The sequence below is a fragment of the Haemaphysalis longicornis genome, unplaced genomic scaffold, assembly GCF_048455015.1.
Source record: "Haemaphysalis longicornis isolate Haplotype H1 unplaced genomic scaffold, Haemaphysalis longicornis Haplotype H1 scaffold_5, whole genome shotgun sequence".
Classification (NCBI taxonomy): Eukaryota; Metazoa; Arthropoda; class Arachnida; order Ixodida; family Ixodidae; genus Haemaphysalis; species Haemaphysalis longicornis.
In genome coordinates, this window is record NW_027526385.1 from 99001950 (window position 1) to 99029337 (window position 27388).

The 27388-nt window shown below is 48.6% G+C and overlaps 1 protein-coding gene across 1 annotated transcript in view; it reads left to right on the forward strand.

The window, feature by feature from the left end:
- The window catches only part of Sdk (sidekick cell adhesion molecule), a gene marked incomplete in the record, with an annotated part of 89813 nt that overhangs the window by 23801 nt on the left and 38624 nt on the right, over positions 1-27388 (forward strand). Inside the window, 12 exon segments of the mRNA XM_077670986.1 lie at positions 483-586; positions 1211-1382; positions 2009-2149; positions 6667-6681; positions 7939-8030; positions 11765-12158; positions 13728-14057; positions 16929-17027; positions 18090-18281; positions 19063-19220; positions 23279-23555; positions 25068-25255. Of these exon segments, the coding sequence (XP_077527112.1) occupies positions 483-586; positions 1211-1382; positions 2009-2149; positions 6667-6681; positions 7939-8030; positions 11765-12158; positions 13728-14057; positions 16929-17027; positions 18090-18281; positions 19063-19220; positions 23279-23555; positions 25068-25255 (2162 nt within the window).

Sequence of the window (27388 nt, forward strand, 5' to 3'; positions counted from 1 at the left end):
AGCAATCTGTAGAACATCAGTAAATGCTTCCTCACACCTCAATTTTCATGTAGTTAGGACAAGCTTTTAAATTCAACTTCATGGAAAGGTGCATTTGCCTGCACTTTATTGTACCCATTGGATTGGATTGGCTTGGGTTGGATTGGATGTTCATGTGAGAAGGTATGCCACAACTCATGTGCACCTTGCATCATTGTGGACACAACCAGGGTAGTAGCAGCGTATCGAGCTGCATTGTACGGACATTTTAATACTGCCAGTTACAAAACGTTTGGTAGCAGAAACTCGAGCGAGTTGAAGAGGCAAACTCGTCTTCAGCAGGACATTTGAATGCCACTCTTTTCAGTCTGTGGAATCGCTTAAATTTGTTAACATTTTGCAGACAGGTAGTGTCACTTCTTTTTGAGAATGCCCCACAGGTTATCAGTGCTGCGACAAAAAAAAAAGAAAAGCACGTTGTTGCTGGTCCCATTCCTACGCAGTGCGCACCCAGATTGTCAAGCCTCCTGTGGACACACGGGTCATCTTGGGGTCAACCGCAGAACTGCAGTGTCGCATCTCCCACGATCCAAGTGTTCCTTACCAGGTCAGTTTTTTTGTTGTTGTTGTTTTTTTTTTTTCTATTGCCCATTCACAGTAGCACACAAGAAAGGGGAAATGGGAGACATCATAACTGCCTAGCCAGGGAAATGTTAGAACTGCCAGTGATGCTTATCTTTCTTTCCGCCTGTATCCTGCATTACTCTCCTCTCTCAGGAACATTGAACAGGACAGGTTTGTATAGTAGTGAAATGTCAACTGCTTAACCTGCTTTCTTTTCTTCTTTTTTTTCTTTTTTTTTTCCTTTTTCCTTTTTTTTTTTTTTTTTTTTTTTAAACGAAAAGCGTGGGCTGTATTTTAAATTACCATTTTTGCACCCCGCGTTACAATGAACGCTTTTGACGTATAGGGCATTCGTGGCTCATTGCACCCATTCCCTTCAAAACTCCTTCTTGCTCCCAACTTGATTCAGTTTCACTCAGATGTAGGATCCTTTCGCATTTGCCGCATAGCTTGCAATTCAACTGCGACATTTTTTCATTCTGATATCAGTGCAGATACTCTAGAGCATGAAATCTGATTGCGTATCAATCCCTACTTATAGTAATGCGTAGCTCTGGTTCCCGAATAAGGTCTAGGTGATGATTGGGTGCGCTCCTTATCTCCCCAGGTGAACTGGTTCTTTGATGAGCAGCCGCTGAGTTCCTCCAGTCGGGCTCACCTGGCACCCGACGGCACCCTTCGCATCGACCAGGCCCGCAACACCGACATTGGCACCTACACCTGCATTGTCACCTCACCGGGTGGCAATGACACCCGCTCGGCTAAGCTCGAGGTCATTGGTGAGTGGACGGTGTCATTGGAGTTGACAGAATCACAGAGTGTCTGTAGTGGTCCCATTTGGGCCATGTTTCCTCTTTTAGAGAGCAGAAGAAATCTGAGTGGTGTAAATGTTTCTTGTTTTGAAAGATACAGTTTGAAAACTTGGGAATTTCTGGTTTACCCAAACTGGGAGCTTAGAACTTTGTTGCTTGATTTCACTGATGGTTTGAAATAACAGTTCAGAGGAATGTCGACAGTACGTTCGTCTTGCTCTGTGCTTATTTCAGAATTTGTTAGAGTTTTGAATTATTTGTATACTGGTGCACCAGTTCAGCAAACTCTTTTTTTTTTTTTCTTTCGCATCCCTTTTGTGTTGTTAATTGTTGCATCATTCTCTGAAGTACGTGGTTAAGCATATCTGGCACTTGCTTCAGTTGCAAACGTGTCCTGAATTCAGCGGAGCTTCAGTCCAAATGACGGAGTAGTCCGAAGAAGCCGTCTGCATCTACATTACCACATATTATCCATAATGGAAGCAGTTTAGCTTTCAGCATTATGCTGACCTGCTGCCTAGCGACTGTCAAACCCGTCGTGCCGGGTGTTGTGTGACGGAGAAACGCGACGCTGTGCTCTCTGTCCGTCGCAGAGCTGCCCCACCCTCCGGGCCACGTGAGGGCCCTGGTGACGGACACCATGCCCAAGACGGTGAACGTGACGTGGTCTCCCGCCTTCGACGGCCACAGCCCCATCACGCACTACGTGCTGCAGATGCGGGCCCTGCCCACGGGTCAGTCGGGCACCCACCCCCCAGTCACTTCCTACGCCAGCATCCGAGCGTTATCTCAGAATCACGCACTTCTTTCCTGTTGGCAGTTACAAATAAAGGAAGGTTTGGAGACACTGTAACCCGCAAGGTCTCGTATTTTCGCCTTCCACTGTCTCTGAACTGCAAAGAAGGAGAAAATTGGGTCATCTTTTCGTCCGCGACCTTGTCTTGATTATTTGTGCAAGATGTTTCATTCCTGTTATTAGTTATGTCCTCTAATATTGAAAGGGGTAATGCTAAATTGGTTGCCTGATGCGTGTTAATTTAGCATTTAACATGTTGATTGAGGCAGTGCTGCTGGCACATCTATTCTCCATCGGCTGCTAAAAAGTTTAAGTGAAGAAGTGTTACCGTTATGCAAGTTGAAGTAGGCCATATATGGACCAAGACTTTCCTTCAAGGGGGTTGGGTCATTTGTTGAAAGCATGCAGAGTCAGCTGGGGTATCCAATTTTGAGCTATCAACCTTTAAACGAGTCATGTTACTTTTTTAAATGAGTCATTTAAATGAGTCATGTTACTTTTTAAATGAGTCATGTTACTATATTGAGATTGCAAGAGAGGAAAATAATTTCACGAGTGGTTCACTTGCGATTCATGCTCTAATTGGACCTTGAGCAACATTCCAAAATAGCCTTCGGTGAACAAACAAGTAGCTTTGTAAGCAGAATTTTGGGCTTGAACTGTGCACATGTAAGAACCCAGCAAACTCAATTTTCTACAAAGCTGCTTGGAATTTAATGAAAAAAAAACTAGGTTTGGAGAAATACTGTTCTGAAAAACGCAGCCTAGGCCAGCCTTTGAAATAATTTCTTACTTTGGTACTAAGCTTTACACCCCTGATAACTAGACTTGTTTTTCTGGTTTACTAGTGAATCTCTCGCTAATGTAACAATCTTTCTCTGGCACCCTTTCACTATTGCTCCACTGTCAAGTGTAACAAAATACAGTCGAACCCCGCTACAACGAACACCGCTTCAACGAAATTTCCGCTTCAATGAAATACTGTATATACTCGTGTAAGGGCCGCCCTCGTGTAAGGGCCGCACCCCTACTTTGGAGGGGGAAATTTAAAAAAAAAAATTCAAAAAGTCCCGCCACAAAGATGTAGTTAGTTCAATTGCGGCTAGATGGCGCTGCCAGCTTTTCCCGCTTCCGCCGGCGCCATTATTCCTCAGTGTGGCCGATGGTGTGGCGCATCGTTAGTGTTGTGTTGTTTCTTCCGATCGGTGTTGTCTGTAGTAGTGAGCCCTGTTTGAGCCAGCGCAGGTGAGGGACGATGGGCCGGCGTTTGAGATCGTTCACCGCAGCATTTAAAGGAGTACTGACACGAAATTTCAAAGCTGAGATAACTATGTAAAACGCTTCCTTTTTATCAGGAGATATCTCCCAGCAAGTTTCAACAGCAACCGTTCAGCGAAACATATTTAAAATCCATTTTAATGTTCGCCCGCACGAGAAAGCCCAGAGCGGGCCGACGTGACATCATCTGCTACGTGCCCCAAACTGCCGACGTCGGGGCTCCCGTGACGAAGCCGACACGCTGGCTGTGGTCGGCGTGCGCTGCTCGGGCGTGTGTACACGTCATGGTTTTGGGACTGACGTCATGCTGCCCGGGCCTGTGGGGATGGCGAAGACCTCGGCCGGTCTAAGCGCGCGCGTGCGCTCGCTCGCGCGCGCTTCCAGAGAGGCAGCGATACGGCAAGAATGGTGACGCCATGTCATACATGCTGTCATGGCGGCCGCTCGGCGTTTTTTTGCCGAAACCGAAACTGGCATGAATAAACGACGCCGTAAATGAATGTTTACGCTGCGCTCGACCGTCTAATCTGTCATTCTATGATTAGTGGGCTGGTAGGCACGCATAGCAGCGAAAAAAACGTAACATAAAAATTTCGTGTCAGTACTCCTTTAAACTGCAAGTGATTGAATATGCGGAGGAGCACAGCAAGCGGGAAGCTGGACGCAGTTTGATGTGGATGAGAAGCGCGTGCGTTACTGGATAAAACAGAAAGATGCACTCGCCGCTACCAACAGGAGCCGAAAGGCGTTTCGCGGCAAGAAGTGCAAATACCCGGAACTCGAAGGCGAACTTCTCAAATATGTCGTCGACACTCGAAGGGACGGCTACGCCGTATCAACTGACATGATACGCGTGAAAGCCCTTAACATTGCTCGCCACATGGAAATACCCCAGGCACAATTCAAAGCAAGTCGGGGGTGGGTTACGCGGTTTATGAACCGTAACCAGCTCTCTATCCGCCGCCGTACGACGCTTTGTCAAAAGCTTCCAAGCGAGTACGAAAGCCATGTGATTAATTTCCATCGCTTTGTGAATGGTCTGAGGAGGGAGCATCAGTACGACCTCTCCCAAATTGGGAATGCGGACCAGACTCCTGTGTGGTTCGACGCACCAGAAAGCACCACAGTGGATTTGAAAGGGGCGAAAAGTGTGTCTGTGCGCACGACCAGCGCAGAACGTCAAAGATGCACTGTGATGCTGTGCATCACGGCAGACGGCAGAAAACTTCCCCCGTACGTCGTATTCAAGAGAAATACTCTCCCAAAAGAGAAGTTTCCTCAGGGAATCATCGTACGAGCCCAGGAAAAGTGTTGGATGTGCGAGGAACTCGTCGCCGACTGGATCAAGACCGTCTGAGCAAACAGACCTGGAGGCCTGTTACAACGGAAAGCCCTCCTTGTTCTGGGTAGTTTCCGGGGCCACTTGACGGACCGTGTCAAGAACCGACTCGCCACGACTCGTACGGACTTGGCCATTATTCCTGGAGGACTGACGAGTGTGCTGCAGCCGCTCGACGTCTGCGTCAACCGTGCGTTCAAAGCGGAATTTCGCCGATGCTACTCGGAATGGATGGCTGGAGGCCATCATGAGAAGACCCCTACAGGACGGCTGAAGCGGGCATCGCTCCAACAAGTGTGTGAGTGGATTTTGAGCGCATGGAGTGCCGTGTCGTTTGAAGTAGTCGCGAAAAGCTTCAAGGTGACTGGAATTTCGAACTGCATGAACGGTACTGAAGATGACCGTCTCTGGGAGGACGCCGACGCCAAGGTGAGCTCTTCCGAGAACAAGGAGAGCGATAGCGAGATGGAATTGTAATAAAAACATTCGTGGCATGTCATTTGTGACTCTCTTGTACTCCGCTACTGTTGAGGAAACAGTGCAGACTTTGGGTGAGCTGTCATCGGCCTGATTCGTGTAAGGGCCGCACCAAGCAAAAATTTCGAAAAAAAAAAGTGCGGCCCTTACATGAGTATATACGGTATTTCCAATTTCTCGTTAGGTAGCCATAGAAGTCAATGCAACAAAGTCCGCGCCACACCGAACCATTTGTCAGGCTTGCTTTCGCTTCAACGAAATTTTCGATGATTTGGGCTGGGTTTGACCAATTATTTTACAATAAAATAAGCATAGCGCCAGCTATCTGTAACTTTTTATACATTCAGGACGTTTAGTTTCACCGAAAACATGCGTGGTGCCCCCACACCGCCACCCAAAACAAAACAAAACAAAAACTCATAGACGGACGCCATTGTTTAATGGGGTTATTGATGTGGCTGGCCGTCTTTGCACAAGGCCCAGGCCCGGTTAGCCAAGCCGGAGCTACAGCCAATCCGTATCTAGTTGAAGTCGCACGAATGTGCTCCGCTGCTGGCGCGGCGCTGTCATGTATGCGTTGTGAGCAGCTGTCATTGCCGTTTTCCTTCTACCATTCCTTATAGCCAGGAGCAAAAATCATGTTTGCGTGTTTGGTCTTGAAGGCAAGTCATCCTATCTTAGTTTAGAGTGCATGTCATAATTAAATGCAAGCGTGCGTCTTGCCTGCTAAGGTCAGTAGCTGCCGTGCCCTGTCGGAGGATAAGATAACGGCGCCGTTCCTGCCACAAGCGAGAAGGGGGCTTCCGATGGCCTAGCAGCTATCTGCAAGTAATCAGCTCGGTGGACACGCCTTGTTGTACAGCAATACGTTTTGCGCCTGCATTTATTCACCTCCCTCTGTAACGCGTTTTTTGGGTGCACTGAAAAAAGAGATAACCATTGGTATGTTTGTTATCCGAATAAACATGACGTTATTGCGCGTCACTCCTTTTTCTAAACATTGTATTATGCTGCCAATGATGCGGAAACATATGGGGCTATTTTTCTGGCCTTTCCGTGGTGTGTTGGGGCATATTTCACTTCAACAAATTTTCGCTTCAACGAAATTTTTCGCACGTCCCGTCAATTTGGTTGTAGCGGGATTCGACTGTACAACACAACTTTATAAAGGTTCCCCATGCTTTGGACTTGGTATGGGAATAACAGTGCAGGAAGGAATTACAGCAGCACACAGTACAAACACTGCTCTCTGTTACATGCCTTGTTGACCAATATCCTGCAGCAACTAACCAATTAATTCTTTTTGTTCTTCCTTCCTTCACTCCTTTCCCTTTTCTTCTTCCAACTTTACAACGCGACAGAGGACTTGTTCTGGCGTGAGTACAGCATTGACGCCTTTCGTGGCTGCAATCAATTCATTTTAATGGCAACCGTACTGCTTGGGCTTTGGCTGCATCCCTTTTGACCACTTTATTTTAAATTTTGCTCCCCATTGCACATCTCTCACTGTAATAATAGGCTATTAGCAGACATTCATAGCTGCATTTATGCAATAGCATCACAACACCATACAAATGAGCTTGACATAACTGTACTTATGCAATAGCATCAAAACACCATACACATGAGGTTGATTTTGTTTTTTCTCTGTTCCCAGGGTACGCGGTGGTGTAAAAAAAGTTCATGCCAAAAGAAGCTTGCTTTGCATTGATGCTTTCTACGTTTTGTGGCTGTGTGTCAGTGGGCTGCAGTCAAGTCACGTGTACCTTATCTGCGTGCTTCACCATGCATCTCCATTTTCTTTTGTTCTTTTTTATTCTTCTTTCCTTGAGTATACTGAATGGTTGTTGTTGTTGTGAATGTGCAAGTGAAGTGTGCCAGCATGCCACATATCGATGTCTGAAATCACTAGTCCAGTAGGCTACAAGTTAGTGCGCATCCCCATTTCACTGCCTGATGCAAGAACGTTCGCGTCACTTTCATCATTGCGTATTCATGCCTGGATGTGTTGTTGTTGCCTGAATGTCTTGTGCTTGCCGAACAGCGATCTGCCCCTTTGGCTTGAATAGAATCGCTTCTGTTTGGTGTTGCGGCCTGTGCAGTTTCATTTCCTCAAGTTGCCGGACCTCGTTGCTAGGTTAGCACTCGGAGCTGGTAACGTAGATACTTTGCTTGAAGAACCTCGTTTCTTTAGGGTACGTTCAAACTAAGGTCCTCCAGCGCTTTATTTATTTATTTATTTTATTATTATTATTATTTTTTTTTTGTGATGTCATTGAAGCCACAGGCAGTTGCTCGCAATAGAAAAAGGAGCATTCGTTCTGTAGTGTGATTGTGGTGGCCTTAGTAGGGGGTCGGCACAGTTTTAATTTTAAAACAAGTTTGTAATGAGTTCAGTTAATCCTCTGTTGCTGTTCGACTGCATTGAAAGGGATGCGGCTGTTTCTTTTGGGAGTCAGGCTGGGTTCTTTTATTTGCTTTTTTTTTTATGAGCCTGGCCATAAATGTTTGGACACTAAAACTGGTTTTCTTAAAGGGTGGCCTGCTTGAGAAGATGAAAGTGCATCACCTCTTGCCAATTTTCTCTCCCTCGTGACGTCCTCAACAAACTGTGCACTGTGCCATGCTTGCAGTGAGCGTCGACTCCCTGGCCCCCTGGACAACGGCACGCTCCAACATCTCGGCACAGGCGACGTCTATCCTGATTTCACAGCTCAAGCCTTCCGTGAGTGGTGCTGGCTTATTGCTGTTGTCGCTGCCTGTGTGTGTGGGCATCAACAGTACATCTGCAGGCATGATAGTACCGGCAGTGGCTGTGTTGCAGTGGCACTGATGTCACTGGAGCATGGGGCCTCTTTGTGTGGCTGATCATTGCGCACAAACTATGCTAAAAGGACATGCAACAAGCAGGGAGAGTGCATTGGGCGGATAAATGGACTGCCTTGGCCTTGGCAGTGCTCTTGCTGTAGACCGTACTGTCTACATCATTCCGGTGGGTGGGTATTGGACAATCAGGGAGTCATCTGCTTGGCTGGCTTATAGCGCAGAGGGTGGCTTGTCTCCCTACGCTTCATTTCATGTGCTCTGAGACAATCTCTCACCAATGAATGTACAAATGCAATCTCTTTCCTTTGAAGGTGATTGATGTTAGTACGGGTTCGATCTGCCTCCGATACATTACACCTCTGCTTAACTCTTTCGTTACGGCGCAGGGGTGGAACTGCTGCGCCAATTGCGCCATTGTGCGCCAATTTGCCCTGCTGCGCCAAGCTGCGCAGAAACGGCAATTTGTGCGATTATTGTCCACTGAGAGCATAAAACGCCAAATTTAGCCGAGTCTTGTCGTCGTCCGGACAGCACTAGTGTTTGCTACACAATAGACGCAGCCGCATCCACGCCGCATCCATAGCCACGGCAGTTCGGTGCACTCGTGGTTTCCTCGTGTAGTTTATCGCAACGTTGTTATCGCCGCGGCTTTCCCGGAAGGCTGTCACCAGCATGAGTAAAAGTACTTTGAACAGTTATCTAGTGATATAACTTGAGGCATGGCCTCTGGAATTTGCAGCTGCTCGAAGTAAGACGAATGACCCCTTCGCACATCCTTCGCATCAGTAGCTTTCTTTTTATTATTTTTGCGCGAGTACGCAGTTACTGTGGTGATTGAAGTCTAATTTTTCGGGACCTGCACGAACCGAGAACCGCGACGACGCGAGCTTCCGCGCGAAGGGCTCTTCTGCGATACTGAGCGCATGCGCATGCTCCTCTGGAGTGTTGCGGCGGCCGCTATCACTTTCCTTTAAAACAGTTGCGTGCAGCGCGCCACACAGCCGCCGTACTCGTTCGCGCGCCGACGAGGCCCGACTCGACTGCGAAAGCGGGCGTCTTGATGGGATGCCGTGCCCGCTTTCGCCTTCGCGTCTATTACGGAATGAGGCATCGTGAAATCGCCATCTTCGTTCGCTGCCTACCTTTGCCTGCCTATGATGCCTGCCTTCTCGGTCGACGCGGCGGCGGCAGCTTGCTGCGAATACGGCATCATATTGTACGGCGCCCGTCTTCGTGTTGGGGAATATCAATGCGAGGCGATGCGCGCTCGGCGAGCGCCGCTCGGGTAGGGCACGTTCACGACGCCTGATTTCACGGTTGCGGTGACGGCGGCAGCGGGGCGGCGCACAGCACGCGATTGTTTTAGCTCGAAACTACTTTACCAAAAAATTTAAAAAAGCAGCCACTGTTAGTAACATAGTGTTGATTATACAAATAAAGGCCAAAAAGTCGCTACATTTAAAGGAATTGGCAAAAAAATTCCCTCGCACTTCCCCGAGGGGGAGAGTGTGTAAGTGCGAATGCACGGTTGTTGATTGCGCGATTACGGTGGATATCGTGATCTTAATGAGTAGTCGAGAGATTACACACACGCACACAACTACAAAGAAAGATATTTCACTCGTTATTGCTGGTACCGTTGCCCGGTCCGCCATCATCGTTATCGAGATGCAGGACCAGCGACCGCTCTCGACGACGGCGCGCGCTCGACTAATACCCTCTCGCGCCACGCGGCCGCTACACGAGCGCCCTCACGCGTCGGAATGCGAAGCGCCCGCTACGCGAGCGAGAGCTCTCCCGCCCGAAGTGGAGAGGAGGCGCCCAACACCCGCAGTCACTGAGCGGAGAGAGGAGGAGGAGAGTAGCGCCCGCCGTTACGGCGAGGGCTACACGAGCGCCCTCTCGCGTCGGAATGCGGAGCGCCCGCTACGCGAGCGAGAGCTCTCCCGCCCGAAGTGGAGAGGAGGCGCCCAACACCCGCAGTCACTGAGCGGAGAGAGGAGGAGGAGAGTAGCGCGCGCCCATCTCCCCCCGTTGCTAGGGAAGACGAGGAGCGCGCGCACCCGCAGCTGTTGCTATGCGGACGACGGCGGCGGACGATTCAGGCTCGCTTAAGAAGTGCATTCGCACTTAAAAGCAGGTTTCAGTCCCGAGTAAAGGGTATTATTAAGGTGCCAGCTCCTATTTAATTTATGGCGCTCCTTCTAAATAATTCTGGCCTATTCCATTTTTCATGCAGTTTTTTGGATTAGTTGCTCTTAAAAGTGCGCTCAGCCGCATTATTTAAGGCCGTCAGTGTGCTCCAAAAGTGCTCCGAAGCAGCCCCTAAATTGCTCCAAACCTGCTCCAAAATGGGATTTTTGCTGCTCCAAAGCTGCTCCAAAATAAGACTTTTGCTGCTCCCGTGCCTGCTCCAAAACGCTAGACCCTGCTTCCACCCCTGCGGCGGAAAAACAGCCGATTTTGAGTGCTTCCACAAAACTATTTTTTTCTCTTGAGCTAGTGGACACATTTAGCATTGCTATGCATGGAATTGTAGCTTATAGATTTCTCTTACAAACACATACCAGCAGTTTTGTGAAAGGTACAATTACTTACAGTTTATTAGTCAAATAATCAGAAAAAAATGCACAAAAAACTATACACGCAACGTACATAGACGATTGTAATGAGCCTAAAATTATTTTAGGAATTCTAAGATATACAAATTGTTCCCACATTTCTTGGCTATGATTCAATATATATATCAACGCTGTACACCAAGTTTTGTATTTTTGTGGGCCCGTCAACCTAGCGGAACTGACGGCTGTGCCACTCCTCGAAGCCACTCGAGTGTAAGTCGGTCATGCATCCAAGCACACTTTTTTGTGTTCTGACACAAAATCTTTTTCACTTTAGTGGTAAAAAAACCAGGAAAAAATCCAGCGCTCTTGAGAAGCGTTGTGCATCGGTCCGTAGCGGTAATCTGACAAAAGTGCCAAGCTATCATGAAGGTGATAACGCGATATGACGCGGCGCATTTGGCAAAATATCCCTACTGTACGTTGTCCAGACCCTACACATCAATGTGTAAAGCCGCAGTCGTCAGATAGGAAGCCCGTTTTGTTTATAAATACAGCCCAAATACAGCGGAAGCCGTTTTCACACAACTCGCCACTACCGCGGATTCAAATTTCACTCTTGGCGCGGTCTCTGCACGCGAAATATCAACAAAACATAATAAAATTGAAAAATGAGTTGTCAATAAATGCGCCAGATGGCGTTAGTTGTCCACCAGGCGCCGTTTTTAGCTTTTGCTGGACGTTTGAAATTTTTGGACACCGGCGTCCGATGGCCTATGGTGCCATACTGAAAGAGTTAATCCTGCTTTTGTGTTACGGGAGGTTTGACAGTGATGATGGATTTTACTTCCTGTTTGTCTGCTTGCTTGGCTGCCTCTTTCTGCTCCCTTACTTCCTCTGTAGTGTACCGGTGTGGACAGCCACCTTTGGCTTCTGCTGAGTCTAGGCTCACACTATGGAATGCCTTGTGCTACGGAATGCTTCCCAAGCAGCTGCATCGTGGCTTGCAACACAGCTTTTTCCCTCGACGGTCCCTCTAATGCCTTTGCATCGATGACCACCCCCGTTACAGGTGAGCTACCAGTTCCGGGTGAGTGCGGTGAACGGGGTGGGCGAGGGCAGCCCCGGGGGCCCGACGGAGCCCGTGTCGGTGCCCCCTGAGCCCCCCGGGGGCCCCCCCCAGGGGGTGGTGGGGGCCCCCCGGTCGGCCACCTCGGTCATGCTCCAGTGGGGGCCCCCGGGGGAGGGGGAGCGCAACGGGCGCCTGCTGGGCTACGTGGTTCGCTTCCGGCTGGCGGGCTACTCCTCCAGCCCCTGGTCCACGCACAACGTGACGGGGGCCACCACCCGGGCCCTGCTGGAGGACCTGATCGTGTGGCAGAACTACGCCATCCAGGTGGCCGCCTACAACGAGAAGGGCCTCGGCGTCTTCTCGCCCGCCATCCTCGTGCGCACCCTCGAGGGAGGTGAGCCTGCCTGCCACCCCTGCGTGTCGGGGCGTGAACGACTGCATTGCCTGTTTTATTCGAGTTGTTTGTTGTTCCCAACTTGTGGGCACGTTTTCCTTTCACCTCCTCTTCCTAGTGGCTGTAATTCTCACCCATTCCTGTCCTCTATCCCCCGTCTCCCTGCTGGGTGCACTTCTAGAGGGTTTCTCGAATGACTATTGACAGCCACCGTTGCATATGGACATGGGCTGGCACAGTTACGCACCATTATCCGACCAAGAAACTGCCTGTTAGAGGGACGCTAAAGGACGGGTAACTTCTTGTTTGAACTGAAAGGTAACGTGTTTCATATCTCTGTTTGGCTTTTCCTAACAGTGACTGACACCTTTTGGGCGAATGAATATATAATTACAGTTTTCATTTCTTTTTGCCATTTCGCTTTCTTTTTTTTTTTCTTTTTTTCTTTTTTTCGTGGTGTTCCAGCGCACAACACAAAGTGCCCAGAGCCAGCCAATCCTGACTTTGCCCAATCATTGCCATCATACTGAAAGCATGTTCTCACTGGCTTTCCCTTTTACTGCAGCCCATCAGAAAGGGTCTCTTTAAAGGGCCCATGCAGACAAAACACAAGTTCGGTTAGTTCGAAAGATTGCCTCATTAGAATCATACTGATGCTTCTTTTAATGTAAACTTTACTAACATGAGCTCCATAGTTTGGAAATAAGCGAATGACCATGCGGCTCGCTAGCTCATTTCCCGCAACAAAACCTATGATGTCATATGTGCCAGCTCTTCAATTGGCTGATGCCGGCAAATGCAAATTAGGCAGAACTTATAAACTTGCCGAACGAGCACTTACATTTAGGGCACATTCTTTTTATAGCTGTAAGAATGGTGGAAGTTAGGAAAGTACACGTGAACACAGAAGTACCGATGCGTACTGCTGTTGGTACTGCGCGCACTGTGCTGCTTTAGCTGTGCAACACTGCGGTGCTTTGGGGTTGTCTCAGACGACACTGGTCAGTTGGTGTAAGTGATGGTGTGTTACAAAACCATATTTGTCAAGCGAACATTATGTTTCGCGAAACGGTTATTTTCTGCTTTAACAAAAACAAGCCAGGTATGAATAGGGTCAAAAACAAAGGCAGAAAATTGCCCGCCGCTGTATGGTGGTGCTATCTAGGGTGACTAACTGTAAACAAGGCTTCCCAGCACATGTGATGTCATTGCAGACGCCCCGAAAACACACGATTTGGCGGGAGAATCAAAATTTTAAATTTAATTGATTAATTGGTCAGTGAATGAAACATCGTTTGCTGTCGGACAAGCACTGGGGGCACTGCAAAACATGAATTCTTTTAAATTAAACAAATTTGTATTTTGTCTGCATGGCCCTTTAACGCTATCTTGGTGGGTTGGCGTACAGCTAGCCACGCACAGGAATATGAAGCGGTGGTTGTGTTCATGTGTGGTGACACAGGCATAACTTATCTTGACGTAGCATCGTAGTCGGCATTGTTACAAATTGCTGCCAAGTGGGAATCAAACCCCGGTATTCGCTCTCCCCACCCTCTCGCCTTTTCGCAGTGCCACAGGCAGCACCGACGTCGGTGCGTGCAGACGCGCTCAACTCGACGGCCGTCCAGGTGCGGTGGTTGCCCCCCGACCCCCAGCGGGTGAACGGCATCAACCAGGGCTACCGCGTCGAGGCCTGGCCCCGGGGCCAGGAGGTGGGCGTGGGCTCGCCCGAGGCCACGGTGCTGGTGGCCCCGAACCCGGGTGCCCCGACCACGGAGCACGGGGCGGTGGTGAGCGGCCTGCGCAAGTACCGCACCTACAACGTCACCGTGCTCTGCTTCACCAGCCCCGGCAGCGGTCCCCGCAGCAAGCCCTTCCTGGTCACCACCAAGCAGGATGGTGAGCTTTTTTGTGGGTGGTGCGGGCATGTTTTCTCTTTGTCAACAGTGTGAGGGAAAGCTGCGGGCACTCGCCTACACTTTTGCAGCCATTGTTTAATTGGCAGTGAAAGGCCGACACTAGAGTCACTAAATAAAGGCTTTTAGAGTATCGGCACTCTTTTCTCTCATTGTTATGTGCTGCCAGGATTTTCATTGGTCGGTCGGCACCACGTGATTTTTGTTTACGTATGGGCGCAGCCATTTTGTTTGTGGGCGCTTCTCCTCCCTCTCTCTCTCTCTGCTGCGCGGACGCTAGAGCGGCCGGTCGCACTCTGCCCGTCACAACCGGCGGCGGTTTTGTTGAAAGAGATGGCAACACTGCAAGCCAGAAACAAAATGGCCCCCGGGTGCATGAAGTGGCGGTACTCTTAAAGCTTATTTAGTGACGCTAGTCGGCACCAAGCAGGGTGCCGGCTAGCTGGATGGTGATGGAGACACTTCTCGCTCTGTTGGGAATGTGGGTGTAGCTTGTGTTTGTAAACAGTGAGTGGAGAAGCTGTAGGCGCTTGTCAAAGATTTGCCTATGCTTTTGGCACTGGCAACCTTACACTGTTCTGTCAATTGTACTGCAGTTGTGTGTCATCGCACTGTTAAAGTAGGGCTGTAACCTGTTGCTGCTGCAAAGCTGCTTTGTCAGGTTTAAAAGCAAAGGTGGGGAATAAAACTTTTTTTTTTTGTGGACCAGGTTTACATAAAAAAGAAGCATTTATGTAGCTAACCATTCTAATAGTAAAAATAAAATTGGTTTTAGAATATATTTTATGTTACAAGACCAATTACCTTCACAACATCGCCCCAGGCTTAGTTAACTGATTAGGCAGAAACGGCAAGATTTTGCTCAGTGAAATCGGAAAGGTCTGTATTGCGCAAAACAACGGTTGATTTTTTTTTTTTTTTCATCATATTTAGCCGTCAAAAAAGGGAGTGAAAAGTTTCTTTTTTGTTTTTTTTTGACATGAAAAATATTTTTGATAAGCTGTATGCTATGATGCATTAAATGGAGAGAGAAAAGAGATTCCCCTCATTTGGCATGCTGGTCTTGTGTGGGCATTTGTAACACCCTTGTACCGCTAAAAACTATGTATAGGACACACCCCCGGGCTGTTGCTGTCTTCCGAGAAACTGTTTATTGTGCTGTCTACTGCATAAAGTTAAGAGGAAGGTTAAAATGCGTGAAAGAGCTTTATATACAGTTAAACCTCGATATAACGAAGTCGTACTTGGGGCCGCAAATTTCGTTAAATCGAGAATTTCGTAAAATCGAGGTTTCGATTTTACAGTTCATTTAACCAGTTATTGGGGTTTTAACACTTTGGCCCTCGCCAGGCAACAACTGCTATGTAGTTACCTCTCCAATTAAAGCGAAATTTGTACTAAAACTGGCCGCGAAAATTGTGTGAATTAAGAGTTTCAACACTTGGGCAATGGAATTCGGATAGCCGACGGTAGTTCATGTGTCATCGTAAAACCGGTGCTTTTTCCGCAACGCCTCATTAAATATGATAGCAGACTAGGTTTCCACTTTTTCTTTTTTCATTTCGGTCACTACTAAATGCCGCTGTTAGTCAATTGACTTCACCCCGCCGAGGTGCTCGTTCGAAGTTACGCCTCTTTTCGTCCATTCAGTGGTAGGCTTAGGCGCGGCGGGCCAACAGCGGAAGGCTGCTATGAAACTTTCGAAAGACTTTTCATGTACAAGGGCTCCGCAGTATGGGCGCGTGATTCAACCACAACACTCGAGATAAAACCATGATTGCGAGTTGAGCGGAGTACACGCGGACCGCTTCACTGTGTAGAGCAGCGCTTACGTGATCCGGAAAGCGGAAAGCTTACATTAAAAATCTTCCGGCCAAATTCGATTAAGCAATTACTTTTATGCCCACTGATCCCTTACGAAACTGATTTCTCCGCACCGCAGCTGTCTAATGAACGCTGGTGAAACGAAGATGACCACGTTCAAAGAGAGCAATTTATTGCCACCAGCACTCGATGTTCAAGCCGTAGTGAAGAAGTCCGTAAGCAGTGCTTGGCGTTTCTTGACCAGGGCGGGCTTTACGTGACGCTCGTATGCTGACAGCGCTAACAAGGTCTTAAACATTCGTGTGCACCTGCGTGCCTCCGCAGAACATCGATGGCATCCATCACACTTCGGTGGCTGTCAGTTTCACCGAACTTCCTCAGGCTCTTGTTCGGAACACTTTTCTTTCTCTTGGAGTGCTCATGCTGCTTACAAGACTCACCTAACGATGCACGAACAAAATATTAATTTGGTTATCAGCGAGCACAACCTAGCGCAGCAGCACCGTGAGCAATGACGCGTAGAAAAAAAAAAGCTTGAAGTAGGCTTCGGTAGCCTAAGCATAGAGGGCGCTGGCGTAGGCAACGATGGAGACGTCAAAATAGTGGGTGCACTATTAAACCGTCTATGACCGCTAGCGGTTTGTGCAGCTTCGTTCTTCGCTTTTAATTGTTGTTAACCGTAGATTTCACCGCTTTTCGTTCATTTTAGCCTTCAAGAGTCAATTTGAGTACTGAATTTTTTCAATGTAGGGCCTGAGAGGCAAAATAAAACGTGCCTCGACCGGAATTTCGTTCTTCCTTTCTTGCCGTGACTTCGTTAAATCGAAAGCGCCGCACAAAATTACTTCGTAAAATCGAGACAAAAATACATGCATTTAGCAAAATTTTGTTAGAAAACTTGAAAAAATTCGTTATATCGCGAATTTCGTTAAATCGAGGTTCGTTATATCGAGGTTCAACTGTAGTTCCACAGGCTATCTGCAGACATTGCTTCTTATAATGAGCGAGCATTCTTTTCCCGTCCAAACAGTTCCTGGTCCGGTGAAGTCGCTCAAGTTCGACGACATTCTGGACGTCTCGGTACGTGTGCTGTGGACACCTCCTGAGGACACAAATGGGATCCTGCTTGGTAAGCACCTCTCCTAGTGAAGTATCAGCGAAAAGCAGGAGCGCCTGTTTCTCAAGAATATGGCACTTGTTAACGGCCACCATGTGGTCAAAATTAACCCGAAGTCCTCCACTAAATTGTGCCTCACAGCCCGGGTGTAGCTTTGACATGTAAAACTCCCAAGCTGGGATTTAAAACTAATTTTAATTAGGGTAGCGGTTGCTTTAGTATGCCTGGATGCCCAAGGGTTTAGCACTTTGTAATTGTCTAGTTCAGGGGTTCTCAAGCATGTTGGTCTCAGGGAACCCTGCTAAGTTCCGTTAAGTGCCAAGGAACCCCCCCCCCCCCCCCCCCCCTCCCTCCCGCCAGTTTTCATTCCGTTCATGCTACATTAACGTGCAATAAATTCAAAGGCAAGCAAGGGTATCGTTTTTTTTTTCGCCGACTTTACGCGAATGCGTACGCTAGCGGCACCTATCTCCAAACAGGAGAAATGCGCATGAGGGTAATATAAGGCCGAGATTCAAGTGCAATAGTTTAACCACGTGGCCCGTTTTCGGAGTCTGGCTGACTACAAGCTGCTGGCGAGATTTATTGCGCAGCTCGCGCGTTTCTGTTATGCGCCGAGATGTGCTTACTGACACTCGGGCGTGAGTAATGGAGGTTCCTTAGATCGATCGCACCTCAAGTTTACCATATAAGACTTTGCGACTGCGGAACCAGGGAAAATTTATCAGTGGCTCGCGGAACCCTGAGGAGGGGCCTGCGGAACCCCTGGGTTCCGCGGAACCCACTTTGAGAAACCGTGGTCTAGTTTCGCACTGTCGATGTACGTGTCAATGTAGGAGCCAAAGTAATGTGTTGTGTACTTCACAACCTTACACTTGTGAGCCTGAATAATGTTATGTCCGAATGTATAATTCTGTTGCGTATTCCTAAGACCAGAGGTTCATTGTTTAATGATTCCATTGTAGATTAAGGAAGAGGGTTGCGTTTGATTCAAAGTCAGTGAGGAGTCTCAACTTTTGGGGAGAAAGCAACTGTGCGATATCATTACTTTACCCGTCGTTTCCCGACTCCCAGGCTACACCCTGAGGTACTGGGTGAAGGACGACGCAGGGTCGACCATCTTGCGCAACCTGACGGCCGACGAGACGGAGGCCACTGTGCGTGGCCTGCGCCCTGTCACCTGGTACACCATTGAGGTCTTTGCCTGGACCGTCATGGGTGCCGGGCCCGGCGTAGAGGCCTCCATCAAGTCCGGCATCCCACCTGGTGGGTCTCTCGGTCCCACTTAGATGTCCTACCTAAACATGTCCCACTTAAAACTGTTACACCTAAAAATGTCCCACCTCAAGGTGTCCCACTTTAAAAAAAAATTAGAGTAGTTTCACCAAATAGTGAAAGCTGTCAGAAGTGTGGGGCAGTGATTCGTCGGTGTTTCCTGTGTGTTATTCTGTGAGTACCTTGTGTTTATGCTGTTTTTTGCAATTTCGTGCGTTTAGTAACGACAGCAGACACGGTTTAAACCCTTCGGAATCACTGTCTTTTGCGAGCAAGAGCCTGCTTTCGCTCGATCTGAGCCAACGGTAGTGTAGGGCATTTATGGTGGGAAAGGCTGGCCGTTTGCAGGATGCATTTAGAGGCCTAACCTACCTATGCTGCCTCTATAATATTGCTTGATAGAGGAACCGTTGCTCCCATTTCCCGCCAAAAGGGGCTTTGGCGCCCTCTCTTGACTAATTTCAGTATCAGCCTGGCGTTGATACCGAAAGTAGTCAAGAGAGAGAGCCACAGCTTTTGAAAAAGCTATAAAGAGACACTGAATTGAGGTTTCATTAATTTGGAGTAATTAGTGTGTTAATTCATGATGTTTTCCTTATTTTATATTATTGTGTACTTATTTTCGCCCTAGCAACGGCATTGTCCATGGTAATGGCACAGTGCAAAGATCATTCCACCCGCAAAGATTATGCCACTGAATTTTCAAAGCAGCTACCCGTGTTTGGGTCCGCACCCTGTCTTACAATGCCGTTGTCGAATTCCCCATTTCCAGTGTTGCCAAGCGCGCCCAGACGGCTGGCGGTGTCGAACATCGGGCCGTTCTCGGTGATGCTGCAGTTCACCCCGGGCTTTGACGGCAACACCTCCATCACCCGCTGGACCGTGGAGGCCCAGACTCGCCGCTCTGAGCACTGGATGCCTGTCCACGAGGTTAGGAATGTTTTGTTTGGACAGGGTGTGGGAATGGAATGCCTCCAGCATCACTTAACCGTGCCACTTGCGCCCAATGGTTGCCAAACGCAGGTTGTCGGATGCCAGTAGCTGTCATGTTTTCAGCGCTTTTACCAAGTATGATTTTTCGTTTTAGATGGAAGTGGGTGTCCCTTGTGAGCTCATGTCACCCCATTTGTGCGAAATTTCCAGCGCTTTCAAACAAAAGAAAGGATTCACATTTCATGAAGCTAAACTTGGTTTATGAGGCATGCAATAGTGTAGGGCTCTTGATTAATTTAGAAACCCTAGGGTTATTCAGCGTGCACCAAAATTCTGACACTTGGGTATTCTTGCTTTTTGCTTCCATCTGGAAACGGCCTCGGTGGCTGGGATCAAACTTGCATCTTCTGGCTGAGCAGCACAACGCCATAGCCACTGAGCTTCTTTGATGGGCTCGCTTTCAAACACATGCGCCTTTAGTAGTCATGGGTAGTTTGGATGGCATCAGTCGAGGAACAGCACTCTTCAAGACAGTTGGTTGCACTATAGCTCTTCAGACCAAGCGTATTTTCGTGGTGTTCTAAGGGTAATTCTGCATAACGATAACTAAACAATATTCTTTGCTGTACACCATTCTAGTAGTTATTTTTTGCACTTGAACTGAGTTTGGAGGGTACCAAGTCGAACCAGTTGGTTGGGAGTGAAATAGGGCAGAACAGTAGCGGTGCATATTGCCTGTCCTCGACTGTCCAGTTCTTGCACGCTGTTTTTCTCCCAAGCCAGTGCCCTGGACCCCACATTCTGTGTTCAACCTTGTTGCTCCTTCTTTGAGATTGATAGGGATGGGCGAATATAGATTTTGAGGTTCGAAGCGAATAGTGATTTGGTCGAATAATTTCGAATCGAATAGTTCGAATAGTGCACATTGTAAATCACAAAGACAAATGAGCAACTTGTGACCTGACTAATGTACACAATTTTTTCTAATAATTAGAACTCACGTAGGCACAGCATTGTGTAAAACTATTACCAGTTGAACATTTATTGCAAAATCTTACACACAGCTTTCCTTTGCTGTATTCACAAGTTTTCATGAAATGCCTGTTGCGCCACATGCTCTAGGTCCGTGGTTCTCAAATGGGGGTCCGCGAAGCCATTTCTAGGATCCGCAAAACCCTCACCCGCTTTTTTTTTTTTTTTTTTTTTTTTTTACATTTTTTGGAGTTTAGTCCGGCCGTGACTCACTTGGAGTTCCGGGACCTGCTCCCGGAACTGCCGCAGCGATCCGCAATCCGCACAAGGTCGTCTCGATCACCTCCTTTCCCTCTTCCCCACACCTTCCCGAACCACGTGTCTCGGTGCCCTGCAGCCGCATTAGAGAGTTTTAGCAGTCCGTTCGTTACGTTCGTTACGTTCGTTACGTTGCTACCGGGTTTACCGGGACCCGACTGCGCATGTGCCATTTGTTCCGTACGCGGCCCGCCTCTCTCCCGGCGCTCTGCTTCCGTGTTACCGTATCCCGCAACCGGCTTGCGTTGCTCTGGTCGGCTCGGGTGTTGGAAACTTTAGGCTTAGCGTCCTGGCAAATATTTGATCGCCGCTATCTGTGCAACTGCGAATGACAATCCGTAACACAACTTTTCACCACACTATCATCCCCTTTCTCGCATGTGAAACTTTATTTGAGCTACAACTGCCGGGAGCGACCGGTGACCGAGACATCTGCGTAGCCTGTTTCGATGCTTCCGCGCAGGTATCGCCATCTCTCGGCCGCTCGGCGCACCGCGGCATCCACGGCCGGTCAGCATAGGCTTGCATCGCGGCAGATATATCTGATCGCCGCTTTTAAAATAGGCCCTGAGAACAATCCCTAGCACAATTTTTCACCACACTAACACCTACTTTCTCGCAGGTGGAACTTCGTTTTAGTGATCAGATTGATTCGGAAGAGCAGCGACAAGCGGTTGCTACCGTGGTCTGCGCCGGTTCGAGCCGCTGAGTGTGCCGAGCTGGCAGGCGCGACCGGCGTGTGCGCGGACTGTTTCCGATGCAGAAAACACTTCACGATTGCCTGCTTTATCCATTGCTTGCGTACAAACGCGCGGAATCTACAAATTCAGCTCAGCGATCGTCGTAGTTGACCATGGAGCAAAAACAGTGGGCGGAACGGCGCCGACGAGGCATCGCACACCCGCATCGGGCCATGTGTCTCAAATTCACGCGTACGACTAGCCGTGGTGACAGTCGCAACGATCAGTCGCATACGAATCGCGTGTACCAATCGTACATGTGTCTAGCGCTTCAATCGGGCAAGGCCAAGGCCATTCCTCCACGTGAACGGCGCGCGACCATGTCGTCACCTGCGCTCGCTCTGGTGCCGTCGCCGCCGCCGCCGCAGCCCCTGCCTCACAATGCGTCCGGCCGAGCGCGATTTATTTTAGATTTGCAATGCTTTAGGGGAAACTGCGTTCTTTATTTACGTATTTTTAGCGTGTGGATTTTTGCAACAACTCGGCTAATCAGCCGTCACACGGAACGAACGGTACGACGCTACGGAGCCCGGTACGTGCGCGCGCATGCGCAGTTGGGTCCCGGTAAACCCGGTAGCAACGTAACGAACGTAACGAACGGACTGCTAAAACTCTCTATTATCATATCGCCATTTTCGCCTGGCATCAGTGGCTGCGCCGTGCAGTCTCACCCGGTTGGCCTAGGTCGCGAAGCTACGTGTTCGTCTGAGTCGCGTAGCCATGACCAAGTTACGTGGCTGCAAAGAAAGTTATCTGAAGTTTGGCTTTGTCAATATCGGCGGCAAACCGCAATGCGTTTTGTGCGGTGAAGTACTCGCTCTAAGCTCCATGGTGCCGACGAAGTTGACACGCCAATTGTTTCACGCTCCAGTTGTGTTAATTTACCTACGTACCCCCCCCCCCCCCCCCCTCTCCCTGCAAAACGCAGGACGTTCCTGCAAAAACGCAGGAACTTTTTTTTTTTTTTTTTTTTGCAAGGGGTCCCCCATCACTTCCCCCAGTCCACAAGGGGTCCCCGACACATCCATGGCTGAGAACCACTGCTCTAGGTGCAGCAGTTTCCGCCGGCTGCTCATTCACAAGTTTAATAAGCGCCGCCTAGAAACTCGCAGGGTTAAGCGCCGCCTAGAAGCTCCACTAAAAAAAAGTATTGTAGCCACTAGTATCCTCGGCCGTAGCCAAGCAAAGCGCAAGTGGCTGGCCGCCGTTTTGAATAGGCTCGCTTAGTGCGGCGTACTGCCGCGCTGAGCGAGCCTATTCAAAATGGCGGCATGCCTATTCAAAATGGCGGCCTGTACAAGTCGGCTGGCTTGGTGCCGCTATGTTCGGAGCGGTGTTGTTTCAGTGCCGCCTTTTTTTTTTTAACCTAAAGTGTGCTGGCGGCCGAGATCTTCGTCGAACCTCTAGGCAAGGCAGCAACTCGGCAGTGCCGGCACTGATAATAGAAATGTCCGCGTTGGTGGGTCTTGAGCCAAGCCTGGGGTAACTCTCGGAAAGCTTGACCGAAAAGCTTGGCTTTTAGCTGCCTATTCGGGAGCATCGAATAATTCGAAAATATCGAATACCTGCATTCGGATCGAAGCGAATAACGAATAGAGAGCTATTCGATAGAATATTCGACAATACCGAATATTCGCCCATCCCTAGAGATTGACGTTGCAGACGATTTGGACCCCACGTCAGACAAGTGCGCCTCAGGCATGGACCTCGGGCATGCCCCCAATATTTGTCTTTCAAGCGATAACCCCCAGCCCCACGTTCTATGCCCAACCTTGTTGACCCTCCACTTTGAGACTAATGTTGCGCCCGTCAATGTGACCCCTGGCCCCTAGTTGAATTTTAGCCTAGATGAACTCCCGTTTCCCGCTTCTGTGACACTGACGTTGTGGCCATTGATGTGACCCCTGACCCCTAGATTAATTTTAGCCATTATGAATTTTGTCCGACCTTCACGGTCCCCCCTTTGAGATTGACACTGCGACCATCGACGCGAGTTTTGATCCCCTTTGACCCCCCTACGTCCAGACGAGTGCCCCCGAGGCACGGACGCTGCACGTGTCCCCGCTGGTGCCCTTCACGGAGTACCGCCTTCGGCTGCTGGCAGCCAACGTGGTGGGGCCCAGCCCGCCCAGTGAGCCCTCCCAGTGGTTCCAGACCATCCAGGCGCCGCCCGCACACCCGCCGCGCAACGTCACCGTGCGGGCCGTCAATGCCCACGCCCTGCGCGTGCGCTGGACCCCGCTGCCCCAGGTCGACTGGTACGGCATCCCCCGCGGCTACAATGTCTCCTTCCGACCCAAAGGTGAGGCCGGCCGTTTTGGGGCTCCCCGACTGTCTTGCGGAGAGAGAAACGTTTATTTGATCTTTCTGAAGTGGGAGTGGTTCCCTAGTCTGGGAATCCATGAGGTGAGCAGAGAGCCTTCGCTCTGGATGCCAGGAGTTGCTGTACGTCCATATGGCCACTGGTCACCAGGTTCTTTCACAGCTCAGAGGTGGGAAGGAGAATTGGAGAGGAGGAAGTTTGAAATTGCACTCACACTGTCTTATAATGCGAGGTAGAGTGGCGGGTTCTGAATAGAACAGGTATTCAGTGATTCAGCAGAGTATTGAATTGGAAACATACGATGCAGGTGAACTGGGTGAGGAGAAGTATTAGTTTGTAGTCTGCGGTGTGGTGGTTCTTCCTCCTTGGAGAGTGCAGGGTGAGGGGGAGGAAAGTGTTGTCTGTCGGACCGGCAATACTGCGTTATGTCTTGATATGTTACGAGCGGGATGAACGATGTGGCCTCCTTGGAAGCCTGATGTCAAGCTATGGCTGCACACATACAGTCACGAACAAGTGAAATGTGAACAGGAAAATGTGAACCGGAACACCCAAAATCGAAAACTGCTCTTCGTGGAGGTCCAACAGCGGTGCGCTATTGCTATAGTATTTGGAAAGCCACATTCCCAAACTTTGTTTCTGTAATTAGGCCTTGTGTCAATTTGACCTGAGTGGAAAGAAATTGCGCTATTTGTGTGTTCTGGTTCATTGTTTTTTGTGAAGGCGTTTCATTTGCTCATGACTCTAAAAGCGTTTGACTAAGGGGCAGTGCTGGGGAGGATAGTGATTGGGGATGTTCTATTTACAATCTCGGACTTGCCGTGGATAGTTTGGGGATTCTTGCTACCATAGGAATGTATCTGAAAAACAAATGTGCGTTGCTTCTCGGGGAGTAGGTGGTGAGTGCGGGACTGGCAATCGAAGAATCGAAGAACCCGTTGTTATAACCTGTGGCCTTATTGATTTTAGTTGTGTGTTGGCCGCTGCACAAATGACACTCACTGCTGTGCGTGACGTGGCAGTGTGCAAGAGCTGTGTTTTTATTAGGCGGGAAACACGAAATCGCCTGGGTACACAATATTCTTCTGTACATTGAAGAAAACCCAAATGGTTTAGTTTTTAGATCGAAGTGGTAATTTTTCGTCTCGGTGTCTTTACATTATTGCCACCTTCTAACGACGGTATAGTTTGGTTTGATGTATTTAGGAGCGTTCCATTATGGCAAGCTTTGTAAACGATGCATTCCTTCTTCAGATGTTTTTATAATTACAGTAGACTCCTGTTAAGACGAACAATTTTAGCTCCTTGTAACGTCCACAACGCAAAAACCCTCTGCTTAATAAGACAAATTTCTGATAGTATGAGCAATTTTTCACAGTTTCTTTGTGTTCATCTTAACGGGGGTCTTCTATATTGTGCCGTTCTAAAAGTGGGAATCAGACACTCGCCTGTGCCTAGACTGTGCTTCACAGAAGAGAACGGTCTGCGCAGACGCGTCGGAGTTCAAGTGGACGGTGGTGGAAGACCACAATGCCAACAGCGTGGTGCTGGACCAGCTGCAGGCCTTCACGCCCTACGAGGTGTTCATGGTGGCCTTCAACGACGTCGGCGCCAGCAGCGCCAGCGCCATCTCTGCCGAGCACACCCGCGAGGCCACGCCCAGCGCGGGACCCTCGCAGGTCGGGATGGCTCTTTTGAAGGCTTGTCTGCTGGGTTTCTTTGTAGTATAGTAGTCGGCCGCTGCACCTCCTGCAGCCATAGCGTTTCGTACTAATATACAGGGTGTTGCGACGATGATTGGAACACTTTTAAAAATTTTTCCTGTTTGCGCTCAAAGTTGCCACGAAGGTCGCATTTTGTGGTCTATTTTATTTGATACCGGAAACAACGACGGTACTTACCTGTTTATCCTGAAAATAAATAAAAACGATTTTCGCCTATGGGAAAATGGCGGCTGATTTGGACATGTGAGCCAGCGCAAGTTGATGTTGGAACGACAGAACCACCTGGGGTATGCAGAGCGAAACACACGTTTGGATTCACGGTAGGAAGAAGCCAAATGGTGCAGCAGACGATCAGAAAATGCACCTAGGAATGAGCTAGCAGACGATCAGAAAACCCGGTTTTCGGGCTCGCACATCCAAATCAGCCGCCATTTTCCTATATGCGAAAATTGTTTTTATTTATTTTCAGGATAAACAGGTAAGTACCATCGTTGTTCACGGTGTTGATCAAACAAAATAGACCACAAAATACGACCTTCGTGTGAAGTTTGAGCACAAACAGAGCGGCAGTTCGCTCAGGAAAAATTTTTAAAGCGTTCCAATTATCTCGTCGCAACACCCTGTATACTAGAGGGAAATCTGGCGCCACTGTCTAGGGAGCCGCGCTTCGGCGAGCATTTTGTCATGTACCGGGCAGGCACGTTCCACTTGTGCTTGGCACGGCTCATGAACAGACTGAAAAGTTGGCTCTGGCTGCAAAAAAAAAACAATATTGCTGTAGAAGGTTCATCAAATTTGTTTTGGTATTATAAAATTGAACCTCGAAGAAGATTGATTTGTCAGTGATTGTGTAGAAGCTTCATGCACGATGAAGAAAAAAAATGTTACCCTTTTTTGGTCGATTTTGGCTTTGAGGCAAAAAAGAAGCCATATGGCTAGCTAAGCTTAGTAAGCGAGGAACTTTGCTAGCAGCAATGGCGCTGCCCACGGCAGCCCGCGACTGCAGCGACAAATTTCCCTCTAGTATATATTAGTATGAAACTCTATGCCTGCAACTTTAGGGAATTGGCAGATTTGGGTGCCACTGGGAATGCATATAATGTTAGTGGTTGTGGGGGGTGGAGCAACAAAAATGTGATTTGACACAGAGACATGATTATTATTATGGCTCACCCTTGGATTGTACAGTCTTCGTCAATTTTTTTTAGGCCACACCTGAGGTTTATGGGGCCACAAAGAATTGAAAGCCAAAGCCTAATGTTCAGCAGTGCCCAGAATATATTATGGCAGTAAGAAGGACACAGTTCATATAATGGCCCGCTATGGCCTAGAAAATTTTGAATTGCAGAAAAATGGCAGCAGTAGTTACAGTCGGCTCAAAAAGTAAACGGAGCACTTGGGGGGGCGTAAGTTTATTGCTGCCCTATCTTGTAGCTGTAGGTGGTCCTAAAAGATTGACCCAGTAATGTAGTTTCCAATTTGCATTGTTGCAGAGAGATCTTATTGTATCCGTAGCCTTGTACCGGGCTTACCTTTTATGCTGCCTGTAAGTGCAGGCCTGGGGAGTTTGTGGAAGCAGAGGGCATTATCTCAGAGCAGCACTAAGATTTGCTTGGTTCTCCCTCACTTCTGTTATGATTTAAAACTTAAAACAGGGAAGGGCTGCTGTTGTCACTTAATTAACCACATTGCCAGCCGTTAACGGCTAACACATGCTGCTAGTTGTTAGTGGTAGTTAACAGCTAACACATGGTGTTAGCTGTTAGATAACAGCTAACGCATGCAGAAACTGGCACCAGCCTAAATGTGGTGTGCTTAGAAAGAAGCTCAGCCATTACCAATGGTTGAGGTGCAGCTGCAAAACATTGCGATTATATTGGTCGAGACAGATGGCTGTTATTCTAATAAGATAGGTAATTGGGCAAGTTGGAAAATGGTCAGGATGGAGGACACAGCGCTTGTCATTCCAAACTGCACTTGTCCCATGTCTTTCTGTCTTTCTTTCCTTATTTCCTCGGTGCCAATTGACCATCTTGTCCGAATGTGTTGCGTGTTTCCATGATCTCGTCTTATTGCTCAGTCCTGGTG